This window comes from Garra rufa, chromosome 19 (genome assembly GCF_049309525.1).
Source record: "Garra rufa chromosome 19, GarRuf1.0, whole genome shotgun sequence".
NCBI lineage: Eukaryota > Metazoa > Chordata > Actinopteri > Cypriniformes > Cyprinidae > Garra > Garra rufa.
This window is the reverse complement of record NC_133379.1, coordinates 14,076,867-14,090,060: the sequence shown is the minus strand read 5'-3', so window position 1 is coordinate 14,090,060 and position 13,194 is coordinate 14,076,867. Positions and strand designations below refer to the sequence as shown.

Genomic DNA, 13,194 nt, shown 5'->3' with positions numbered 1-13,194 from the left:
TGTTTCAAAAACAGGCAAAGCAACAAATTAATATTATTCAACTAATCCTATCTTTTTGCAGAACATATTCAGATTTAAACCCCTTTGTAATTGTTATCATTTCGATAATTTAGGCACAGTGGATTACAGTTACATTCATTATGTAATTAAATTACATTATGCCATTACATTTAACTAGTTACTCCCGGACGCTGATCACAAATTGTATTAACATCCTAACAATTAGAGTTACAGCGCCACAACGCACTTCCTTACACCCTCAATCAGTCAAAATATTGCAAAGTAAGAGTTTCCTGACTGATTGATAATGACAAGGTATTTATTGTTTGACAACTAAACCCACTAAATCATATTAGTCTGTTAAAATAAAAAGTCACCCACTTTGGACCTATTTGTTACAGTACCTGTATCAGTTGGCCAATAAAGGAGGGAACAGAATAATAATTTGCATGTCCACAAGGGAAATTATAAAATCTGGAGCATGCTACTTTGGCTAAACTTGCTAAAACATAACCATCATCTGGATAGGTTTCATTTCTAAACACGCACCAGTGCTGGACTGCACCACACCAGAGTCCACGGTCTGTCCCATCAAGTCATACTGGTTGAGTCGGGAGCCGTCGTCAGCCACCACCACAGACTGCGCCGCCCCACGCGTCCATACGTACACCACTTCAGCCCTCGTGTAGGCATCTGATGCAAACAAACAAAACACAGAATCAACTGTCTGAAGTCAAGAAGTCACTTGTCAGCAGTCAGAGCTTCCCGGGGCCATATACTGCAGTGGATCCTCAAGCACAGCGGAGACACAGCAGACGCTGAAATATTTAGAGCCTCGTGGCTTTGAGTCACAAGCTTGTTTTTTATTCATGTGTCTTTCCCCCCCTTCATTCTTCCTCCAGCGTGGACGCATCTGTTCTTTCTTTGCAAGGATTAGTTGGGTTGGGGTAGAGCTCGCTAAATCCATTCGGCTGGTTGTGTGGACTCGGGTTTGTGACGTGTTATGTCAAAGATCATCTCTACGCTGCTCACACTACTCACTTTGGAGACTCTGAGTAACTTTGCACGGAAGCGTGTAAAACATCACAGTACTTACAGCTGCCGAATTTGAGAGGGCAAGCATGGGCGTCCATTGGGAAGTCCTCCAAATGCATTGGACATTCAGCTCTGACTGTAAGCCTGAGACACACAGAGAGAGAGAGAGAGAGAATGCGGGATACAATATTATAATATTGACAGTTAATTAAAATTTTCCTCCCACTGATTGAAATACATTTGGACAGTGTGATGATACATGTAAGTATGCATTATTTATATGTAATTGTTATTAAGTGGTATAAAGCAATGCATTAATATGGAATGGATGTGCAGCTGCTGCTCACCCATTCTGAATTTAAGAATTTAAAAGCTGTAACCATACATTTTACCATTTGTGTTTAATAAAGTATTTAATTTAATAGATTACCCAAATAATTGCATTACAATGTCAGGGGTGTGCAGTCTATGCTCTACATACTGAAGCCTTTTGAGAGTTGACTGGCTAAAAATAAACATTGCTTTGTCATTTGAGGTGTAACATAAAGATTACATAACTATACTGTTGGGAATGCATATGTAACGGTCCTTGAATTGTTTATTCGCCAAACATTAGTAATTTTTTGCATATCTGTGCCCCCCAGTCCCTATCGTTTTACTTAATTTGGGTTGCAAAACAACAATAAATTTGGAAACTTTTTGGAATTTTTTAAAAACTTGTGGAAAATTTCAGGATTTTTTGGAAACTTTAGGAGAGTTTCCAGAAATGTTCCATTCCTTTTGCAACCCTACATCTTACCACCCCCTGCTCACAATGTATGCATTTTACACGTTGTAATGTTTTACCAGATGGTCTTAGTATAATCTTTAACTATCTTTAATATTATCTTTAATCTTTACATATTTAAGCAAACTTTAACTATTGTAAAAGCCATCGCTTTCAGAGAAATGTGTGAGAATTTTGTGAGATTAATGCTTTAATAAAGCAATAACAACTGCCAATAGTCATAAAAATTACAATAGAGAATAATAATAACAAATAATAATAATAATAATAATAATAATAATAATAGTAATAGAAAATAATCTAATTTCTAGGCTGGCAAGTGTAAAATATGTTTTAAAAGTAAAATGTTTTATAATTATTTAAGTACTTGGTGTTGTCTGATAAACGCCAAACCAAATATAATACTAAATATCTGTTTAGAAACATTTAAATACAGTTTGACTACCTTTCTTCTCCTTCACAGAACTTTTCTGTACATGTCTAACCATGGCTACCACAGTATTTCTGCTGTTCCATAAGCGCCACCTACTGTCAGAGAGTGAATTTGCATATTTATTCAGCCTGTCTGCTGATTTTGTGTTTGAAAATCAGACCGAATTGTCACGCAGCAAACAAGCCGTTTTGTACAATATATCTGGTCAATGGAAGTGAAGCTAATAAGCATTCTAAAAATCCAAACACTTCAGATAATAAGGTATCTAGAATTATTCAAGTATTTTGAATTGCCCAAATAACACAGTGCCCGATTGTTTCATTGTAACAATTAATGCTGAATTAAACCAATAAGACACAATGTAGCAACCGCTATTTCAACAATATCTTTTTGAAATTCACTCTGCATTTTTAAACATTATTGCACACGACTGATACAAGCAAACTTCATCAAAGCTATTATTATCACATACAGGGGGCCCTATGTAACCAGGTACTGGTCAGACCATCCATTTTTGAAAGGAATTACTACTACTACTCAGTTATATCCCACATATACAGTACACAGTCGCACACATACACATACATCTCTCTCAAGCTTGACAGCATGATGAAAATGTCATCCCCTGTGGTACGTTCCTCCCATTTTTCATTTTAACACAAATATGAACTTCTATCTTCACCCTAATGTACTAATTAAGCAGACTAAAGGATGATTTATAAAGTGTGGTCTTGACCCGTGTGTTAGTCCACTGAGAGGACGAGGTCCATGTTATTTATGACACAGCCATTAAAACGTATACTACAACTGCAAAATATGCATTTATAGACTCACACTAATACTTTTTATTTATATTTATTTATATTATTTGAATATATTTCTGTACTGAGAGAGATGAACACCCAGATCAAACACCAACATTAAAAGGAAATGACATGAAAAGGTGATCAGATTCACCATCTGTTCTGGGTAAGCAGATGAACATAATCAGCAGCTTCACCTCATGGTGTAAAGCAAAGTTCCTTCCTCTGTGATCCGCAGAAGTTTGTTAGGCATGGTCATGTTATGGGCGACTGACTTCTTTCCGTTGTGGAAAAACGTGTCGGGAGTCCAGATTTTGCTAGCCATGAGATTGTTGAGACGGAGCACCGCCATGGGACCTTTGAACTTCAGCCTCTCATCCTTCCAGCTCTGCCTGAAGAACACATCTATGGTGTACTCCTGCAAGCCCACAAATAACACATCGTTACCTAATCCCATGTATGGAGCATGATTATGATAATTTTGCATTTTCAGTTTCATTTTTTAAAAATATTTTAAAATTTAGTTTACATTTAGGTGTAGTTTTACACTCTTAAAAAAAGTTCTTTAAAAGGTTCTTCACAGTGATGCCATAGAAGAACCATTTTTGGCTCCACAACGAACCATTCAGTTAAAGGTTTTTTTAAAGAACCATCTCTTTCTTACCCTTATATAATCTGAAGAACCTTCTTTTGGCACAAAGAACTTTTTGTGGAACAGAAAGGTTCGTCAGATGTTAAAGGTTCTTTATGGAACCATTTAAACAAAAAAGGTTCTTCTATGGCATCATGAAGCACCTTTATTTTTAAGAGTGTATTTTGTTACTAAAAAAAAAAAAAACACTCTTGTGATACAATTATACAGTAGGTCATAGTGATCAGGTACAGTCAAGCTCCAAAATAAGCACCTTTTTCATTTTTCCTCAAATGCTTTGAGGATTTTAATTGAGACATGTAGTTATAGAGCAGCTTTTGAACAGTAATTTCAGTAAAACTGCAGTCGTCAAGAGGAGCCATGAGCTTTCTGAAGCATTGGTGGCCATAATTAGCGGCATGAATCATTCTAACAACTACTGATCGTCATAGCTGCGAGCATTTTTTCATTTTCACATGATCATCCATTATGACACAGATACAGCCGGATGTTCTAGGTAGAGTAGCAGCAGAAAAGAAATCTAACATGACTGCAGCATTTACTGGTTTAGAAATTAGAAGATTGATTTATAGACATGCATGGATAACATGTAGAGCTGCTTTATAAAGGAACTTTGGCATGTTTGGAAGAAGAAATGTGATGAAATCCAGCCAGAATCTGATATTCCGCAGAAAACTATTATGTAGAATAAAACAATAAACACAGCAGAGTGCATTTCCATAATCAAGCACATACAGTGACTCCAAAAAGATCACAAAAGTGATACTTAAAAATATCTGAATGCCATTTCACTAGATGACAACACTATATATATATCACACTAAGTGGCATCTGCAAACAAATAATGCTAGAGCTGTACACAGAACTGACTTTTTACATTGACAGAGTAATTTTTAATACAGGCATTAAGAATCACAGGTTCATCACATGAACTATGAACAGGTTCCACTAACGCTTAAACAAACAAGTGTCACATTATGTTTTTCTCATTTGTGATTTTAAATATTTTGTGAAATGTTCTGCCTGACAAGCATCTAGTGCTTTTTTAGAAATGCATTTGGTTTGATATTTTATGTATGCCAAGACATTCATTTCTTTTTAGGTGTGACTGAAGTGTCCTAAACTTTTTTTGATTACATGAAATATGTTATAGTTTTGTAATCAGTTAGTCATATTTCCTCACATAAGGCCACTTCCACTATTATTGAATATCGGATCTAGATTTCACATTTACAGATTGAATTATTACATTTCAAGCTTTTCAGTGTGATGAATAACAGTTAACAATGCAAATGACTCTTCTGAACACTGGCTACACAGAAAACGTGTGACATTTATAGAAAGTAAAAAAATGTTTTACCATGTCATGGTCCGAGACCGGTCCAATACTCGTCACGAAAATGTCAGTCTTGACTTCGGTTACACGCTCTGTTGAAGCAAGAAATTAGGAGTTTGAGTGTCAATCAGTGTTGGTCATTAGTTTTAACAACGCTTTAATCCAGAGGTTCAACCTGCCTGACTTTGATCTAATCGAGGTTCAGCAAACTCTCCACACTCCACGCACATGGGTTCTGTCTCTCTCTGGCAACCCCCTTCCATAATTCCTGGGATTTTCCAGCTCTTTTTTCTTTTCTTTCCCTTTCTTTTCTTTTCACACAGCATTAAAATTTCAAATCACTATAATGTATAAATACTTTTGTACAATTTTATGTTAAAATGCACCTTGCCTCAACGAGAATGGAACGATGACTGATGCTGACAGAAGTTGTTAGTCAACATCACTTGCAATTTATGACATGTTGTCACTTTGTGGGCGCTAAGGTAATGCGAGTAAGGTCAAACAGACGCACCGAAAATTAAAAATTATATGCTGCATGTGTGAGGAGTTCCTTGCCAACTCAATGAATCATTCAGTTCTGTTCAAAGCTAATTTATGTCAGGTGTTAAATGATCTGCATTTATGTGGAAAACAATGTTCACTTGATGTGCTTTTGCCTGGCAGGCTTGTTCAGAACAGAACTGCTCTCCACCAACGCCTTCGGGACATTTTTGACGAGACACGCTTTTGCATTTAGTGTCTTTCAGTGACCGTTTTTCAAAAGTTCTTTCAACACCTGATCTTTTGATTTCATATCAGTTATACATCATTTCTATCTACGTTTCATCATTGTTTCAAAACACTAGATTATTGTAACATTTTTCAGTTTTGTACAAACTGATCACACTTGCTGGTCATTCTTTCCAAGTTATGCCCATTATCTGTCCACATAATCATTGTTTTAAAACACTAGATTATTATATGTAATCTCCAAAACACATCAGTATCTTCTTTCCATTTAGTACCCTTACAATAAGATCGCTCAGTTGCAAACAATGCAAGTGCAGTGCATGCTTTAAATAATCCTGTTTGTAAATTAAAAAGGGTAACATTGTTACATTAGAAATAGACTTGCATTATAAAATCCATATTGCAATAGCATGTTTGTAATGGCGTGTAATGGTTTGTAATAGTATCACACACACATACACACACTTTGTATATTGTGGTTATCATCTGCCATAAATCTCTTGTACTGTAACAAGAACTCCTTATATTTTGGTTTTGTGTTTCAAAATCAGTTTTAGAGAATCCATATCTATTGATATACCAAATAATTATTAATCCAACAAAACTCTGTTGGATTAAATGATATACAAATGTATTGAACTGCATGAGAAAAGATGCAAATGAAAATATACAGTAATACAGCAGTATGAAAGGCAATTGCTGAGAATCAAAAGTTCACATAGACTAAACACTTATGTGTAGTGAGATAGAAAGTGTAGTGAGATTTTGTGTATACTGCCATTGCTGAAAATATGTTGAAATGCTTGGTAAAAGGGCATTTTTGATTATGTAAGATTAGTACTAGCGTTGTGAAAATTGCAAAGCAATTAGGGAAATATTTGCCACCTTAAAAGTGTCTTATTGCCATGATTTAACTGTGAGGACAAAATGCATTTGGCAAGTAAATAAAATGGTGCGAGTGTAATTCTTGGGTGTTGCAATCCATAATATGGAACAACTTATATAACAACTTATTCATAATATATAAAAGGTGAATGGAGAAATGTTCCTCTGCGGAACATTACATTTACATCTGGGAAGCATGTATTTTTTAGTTTTATCATTGTAACCACAGAAGTCCTTGCTGCATCCTTAAATCAAAATTAAAATGTTAGCAATAAAATTACATAAAACTGCTAAATAAGTGATTTAGAAACCTACTTCTGAAGAACCATCATTGGTTACTGATTTATTTTCCAGGCGTGAAAAAGTGCTGTTACATCCGTTTGAAGATGTAAGTTTAGAAATCTCCCACAAGGCTGAAAACTGGGACACATATGTATGAGGCGCATCATTAGAGAAACCTCTGCCTACCTCCGAGCCCAGGCCTGAGACGGTTGTCGTAGCCATCGAGAAGGCTGTCCAGAATCCTGGTGAAAACTGTAGTGTTGTCTTTCTGCTCCTCTGCGGTCTGACTGGAGCTGACAATGTAAAACAGCAGATATTTTATTCTAAAACCATTATTAACAGCAAAGGGTGGCTATAACACACCCTGATGTGTAAAATCAATGCAACACCCTCCTCGGGGTAACTCTGAAACTTCCAGCCTGTTTAAAGAGAATTTGCAATGTAATAGCCCAAAGATAAACAAGAAATCTCCTTCCGTCTTAGGAGCAAAAGAGGATGTACACAGAAACAATGCATTATTAATTAGCTAAAATACTCTTTTAGATGCAAATAAGCATGTGGATATTCTGAGTTCTGGCGACATGAAGCCAAATCCTAAAAGACACACCCAAGGCTGCAATCACAACCAACTCTGTCGCTCATAAATTTTTCAGACGAATGATTAGGAGCAAAATGCAGTTTAATCATATAGTGCAAAATGGTACTTTATGAATAAGAGCCTGTGAGGACGGTGGCCAATTTGTGCTCCTCTAAAAACAATCACCGGCTGGCCGTTCATACATAATTGCTTGCTTTTTTGGTAATCATTGGCATTCTTTTCCCTCTGGCAGGTACCGACCGGACCGCGAGTGCGACGGCAGACTCAATAAACACTGTTTGGTGTTTCAAAAATAAGCTTGGCATGGAAACAGATTTCAAGGAGAGGATGAGGTCATTGCGATTAGTTAGCATGGACCACGGATGGGGGTGTTTTCAAACAGAGAAAAGAGAGAGGGAGAGACGCGACAGACCCCAAACGAGAGAGACATCACACGCACTGAAATGCAAGTTAGCCTTGTATCCTGTGGTTCCATGTATTATTGCATGTAATTCCACTATAAATCTTCCACTAAACCAACATGGACAACTATTGATTCAAAGCAGTTAAATAAAATTTAAGCACAATTGTCCGATGATATATGCTTGCCGTCGCTGAGAAGAGCAGTGCAGGTTTTTGTGCTCATTTAGTGCACTCATTTCAATCAGTCTTAATGTCTCCCAGCTGAATTTCCTTTAGCAAGAACATAGAATGGAGTCCGAAAGTCTTAGAGCACTTTGGTGTATTTCACTGAAAACTTATGTCGTCAAGACAACGTAATATTTCTAGGTCATGATCAAATGTAAGCAAATTTGACCAATTCAACTTCTTTTTACAATTTTCTTGCTTTAATTCAAACATACTGGTTTATACAAACTTGCACACTCAGTTTTTTGCCATCTAAATCTTATTTGTTTATTAATGTTCTATTATAATAATGCAAAACAGAGGCATTTTCACAAGTGGTCTCCCACACCTTTGGACTTCGCAGGATTCAGCGACAGACTGGCTTAAATACGACGAGAATAAAAATAAAACGAGAATACTTCCACCCTCCCCCATCTGCGCAGAGAGATGTACACGCACATGCACACAGACCCCATGAGCGGCACGGAAAAGGGGTCATGAGAGGAAAACGTAGTCTCATATATTACGCATGCATGCCAGGACAACACTCACAGCATGCTGGTAATGTCAGCCTGATCCAAAATTACATCTCCACTGTTGCCTCTGATAAATGCACAAAAAATATGAGCTCAGGGCATTTTTATTTAGTAATAATTAACTCAAATATATTTTTTGGCAGATTTAGGCTCAATGAGGAACTGTAAGGACATGAAGAACACACCGCAAAATCCATGTGCTTATGAGCAGCATACAGATCCCCATTAAACATTGTACAGCAACCCCATCTACAGGTCATCTGAACAGCAACAGTGTCGAATACATGCTGTCCAGAGCCCAGTGCTGTGGGATGTGTGCTCTCACAGCACAGCTTACAAATGAGACGCTGTATGCCTATGGCATTTTTAAAGTATTCTGATCAAATATTCATGGGAAAGTCAACATCACTGTGACGGTCACTTGTCTAAAGCAGGCGAAACATTGCATGGCATTTCTAATCACTTTAGAATCATTATTTTACAACCATGATTTTTATTTAGCAATTTAATTTTATCCATAAAAATAGTTAATATTACACCCCAAACATTAAATTAAAATAAAAACTTGAGACCTCTTTTAAGCCAAGTAAAATAAATAAATATTTATGTTTGATTACAAACCTTTGAAAATAGCACTTTGCTGTATTTTTAGACATTTCCTACTACATGTTTTGTCTAAAGTAACTAATTCAGCTTATGGATGAAAGACATACGCAGTTTTTTTTCCTTACTTCACAATGCAGGTCAGCAAAATTCACCTATAAATGAATCACACTCCATGAAGCGTGCAGTCTAACAGTAAAGGAAAGTCACCGCAGAATGAAAACCTTAATGAAAGCTTCATTAGCATGACATTCTCTTTGAAGTCTGAGGTTCTGATCTTGGTCTAAGTTAACATCGTAGGTTTAGATCAAAGACCTACATTTAGATCAAAGTCCTTACATATTAAACTGAACTTTACTGTAACTACAGCGAAGAGCGTGCTCTTTATCAAAAGTAGAGAATGTGTTAATCCTTCCAAATGTGTATCGACCTCAGGTGCACAAACATACCTTTTTCCAGCCAGAACATTGGTCACCAGTAAACAGGCCCAAATCCAAAGCCAAGCTGCTCCTCTTCCACCCCACATCATTCTCCAAAGGATGAATCCCCACTAAAGAAGAGAAATTGAAGACATTAATTCAAAGAAACTCTGGGTTTTCCTCTCATTTCCAACTGGGGTGGAGGGATTGCAGGAAGAAGAGAGGTTTTTAGATTATAGGGAGCATATGCAGTAATATACCTCAATTTTCATTAGTAATATAATTAAAAATGATTTTAGACAGACAGCCTCAAAAGAAGTAGGTCTTTAGAGTCAGCTCACATGCAAGTACTCCCACACTTCCCAATCAATGTCTGTCTATGGGATCCCTGTAATTTTATATTTGTTATGTGATTTGTTGAGTCGCAACAGAGTGAGATACTGCACACAGTGCATTTAATCATCTAAATACAAATCCCATGAAAGCACAGCCCCCTATGCCAGTTTAACAAGTGCTGAACAAAATGTTCATAGTTCCCCTTTTTAACCTTTGAGGTATAATTAAAAGCATATTCACTAGCGTAGCAATCACGAATGCTGTGCGTTGATGTGACCCTTTATAGCTTACATATAGTGTAGATTAATACTACAGCAATTATATACATCATCAGAATCGAGAGTAAACAAATATCACAGTTTTGCGTGACACGATACGACAGTCATTACGTATGCCACAAGACCCACTGTGCAAATACTCAATGTTGAATCGCACTTACCCATTTTAGCATATTAATATGTGCTCATATGCATATAGGAATGTGCATCAGAGTTCTATACGTATAGACGTACACAGCTTTTAGTGTGCTTTGATTCCGCCGGTTGGCACTACGCATTAACGCAAATCATTACACACACAATCGGTGCGTTAATCCTCCATTAACATCATGAGAAATGATTTACAGCTCTATGTAAAAAGCTTGATCGCTCGCCGAGGCACTCTCCGTGATGCCCACGTTCAGATCGCACGAGATATATTTGGGCAAATACTTCCCGGGGATCATAATGCTTACACAATCCCTAACGTTCACACTTTTTGAGTTGTGTCGCGAGAGTGCATCATCAAAAGCACGTCTTAAGGTATCTGTGAGTTAGTATTGGGCGTGCGCCTCGGGGTTGCTCCTAAACGTGTAGTAATTCAATCGGAGTAATTAAGCAAACAAACAGTGCACATCATCGTCAAGTTCACAGCCATCATCCATCATGCATCATGCAAAGATAAAAGTACCTCATAATCCATTTTAGATTTCCAGGAATATGGCAGTACCTTTATGCAGTTGTGATCCCTCAACCCCCGGTTTTACAATATCCAAGACACAAGCATCAAGTCTTCCGTGCACTTACGTTAAATCGATTGCACCTTATCGGCAAACTTTTGCACACGTCTTTTCTGTCTGGATGCGAGGAGATGATGCTCTGAGATGTGAGCTGTGCTGAATTTGAGCTCGAGGCTGCTGCTGCTGCTGATGATGCTGCCGAGCGCGCGCAGCTCTCGCGCACTCTTCATCGAAACTCTTCCCAGTTTACAGCAAATTAGTCATCTAGCAGCCCCAAATCCTCACGAATAAAGCTTTACTACGGCGAGACAATGGTGCTACGTCCCCGAAACCAGATCGCTTGAGTACATGGCGATTGTGTTACAGAATGGAAGGTGGTACCAATCTCACATCGAAAGACCAATCCGTCCCATTTTTATATGCAGCACAATTTCACTCGCGCTGCTGTCGACTTAATCTCTTTCAGTGGTTGGGAAATCAAATCCTCTTATTTTTTTACCCGGATCTCGGCTGTTTTGTGCTCTGTTGCACTGCGTTGGAACAATAATAGGCGACACAGAGCGTCGTCTCCATCACAATTAACATGCTATTAATTATTACAGCAACATTGTTGAGCGCTGCCACGTTAAAGGCATGCCAGACATGCATGCAACAATATGCATGCCAATCCGCAGTGCATGCACACGCACACAACCCGAATAAAGGTGAATGCATGCATCTCTCACCTAAAAATCCCGATGGCTCGAATCTTTCCCAAAATCACCTTGAAGCAGTCTCTACAAACCCTCGTCTCAGCGACTCACCCACCGCCTGGAATATCGCACAGATATGTTTTTTTTTTTTTTTTTAATCAAATGCTTAAGGAAGATCCGCAGTCCTTACAGCGCATCTGCAGAGGAGCTTTTCTGATCATTTGCGTAGTGAGGACACAAACTAAAAGCCGGAGGGTGTTTTAAACGTGACATTAACGAGGAAAATAGCGCAGCTTATTAGAGGCCACGTCGCGAACATCGATCTCAGCCTGCTGGGTGTTAGAGAGCGATGCTGGGACGATCTGAGACATTAGGACAGCTTTCACACAAACTCCACGGCGTCTTGACGTTTATGTGTCCGTGTGCATGTTTAACAAGAGATGACGACGAGTAGCCTAGTAGCCGTTATTAGCACAGTTCCACTTTAACCTGATGCAATGCGAGCAACAGCTGCAACACAAAGACTTTGAGTTCTAAAGTTTAAAACGGTACGTGAGTCTACGATGTCTCCTATCTTAAATTCACCGTGTTCCCATCCTGGAACTACCTGAGCAAAGAAGTCGGATCTCGCGTAGCACTGCACGTTTCGCACGTGACTGTTCAGACGGCGTCATGTGCATCAGGAAAGTTTTTTATTTGCAGAACGTACCCTTCATCTAATCAGTAACTCATAAATGATTCACATTTATAGAGTGACATTAATTCCAATGCATCATTCGTATGACTTTGCCCGTTTCGCTTCAGCACCACGGACAGCCACGAAACTGCAGACAGCTTTTAAGAGGTTTCCTACAGCAAACACGTGCACAGCGGAGGTCTTCTTAATTCCACAGACCCCCACATATGATGAAACCTTTGCATGATTTAGACATAACACAACATGTTATTTTACATAATTAGTAAATACAGACATAGTAAGGATATTTTAAGTAAATTGCTATTCTGTTAACATAGTGAATAAAATGCATACACTGAATGCACCATAAGTTGCATTATATAAAAGTTTCTGACAAATACCCCTCTATTGCACTGCATTTGAGTAATTTTGCACTGTAATTGTCTCACTTCTCAGTTTCTTTATCAAAAAGCAAAGCAAGATGAATTGCAAAATGGTGGTCATGAGACTTTTACAGAGGCATACCATGCCATTTCTTGTAATGAAGTTCCAAATGTAGGTTTGGGAGGAGCCTAATAATTTAGTCCTGTCAATCATCATTATAAAACTATATAAAGCAGCAGTCATTGCAGGACACAATACCACAATTGGGGGGTTGAACTCAAGCCGAACATTGGGTTCGAGCCTCCATCGAGGACAGCAATCAGGACTGGATGGGGAGGTGAACTTGTGATATGTTTGTAAAATGTAGTCATGTCCTTACTCCAAAATTGTCTTTGTTTTATA

The 13,194-nt window shown here is 38.0% G+C and overlaps 1 protein-coding gene across 3 annotated transcripts in view; it reads right to left on the bottom strand.

Annotated features, from left to right (window-relative positions):
• Nucleotides 1–12,553, bottom strand: part of gabra1 (gamma-aminobutyric acid type A receptor subunit alpha1) — a 35,847-nt gene extending 23,294 nt beyond the window's left edge. The window contains exons 1-7 of one of the 3 annotated variants that reach the window (XM_073824291.1): nt 11,766–12,553; nt 9,738–9,838; nt 7,132–7,238; nt 5,071–5,138; nt 3,256–3,476; nt 1,097–1,179; nt 550–693 (exon numbers count right to left, since the gene is read on the bottom strand). In XM_073824291.1, the coding sequence (XP_073680392.1) occupies nt 550–693; nt 1,097–1,179; nt 3,256–3,476; nt 5,071–5,138; nt 7,132–7,238; nt 9,738–9,817 (703 nt within the window). In that variant the 5' untranslated portion in view covers nt 9,818–9,838; nt 11,766–12,553. Of the gene's footprint in view, nt 1–549; nt 694–1,096; nt 1,180–3,255; nt 3,477–5,070; nt 5,139–7,131; nt 7,239–9,737; nt 9,839–11,030; nt 11,518–11,765 lie in introns of those variants that run through there. The other 2 variants (XM_073824293.1, XM_073824292.1) reach the window with 2 other exon arrangements.
• Nucleotides 12,554–13,194: the final 641 nt, after the last annotated feature.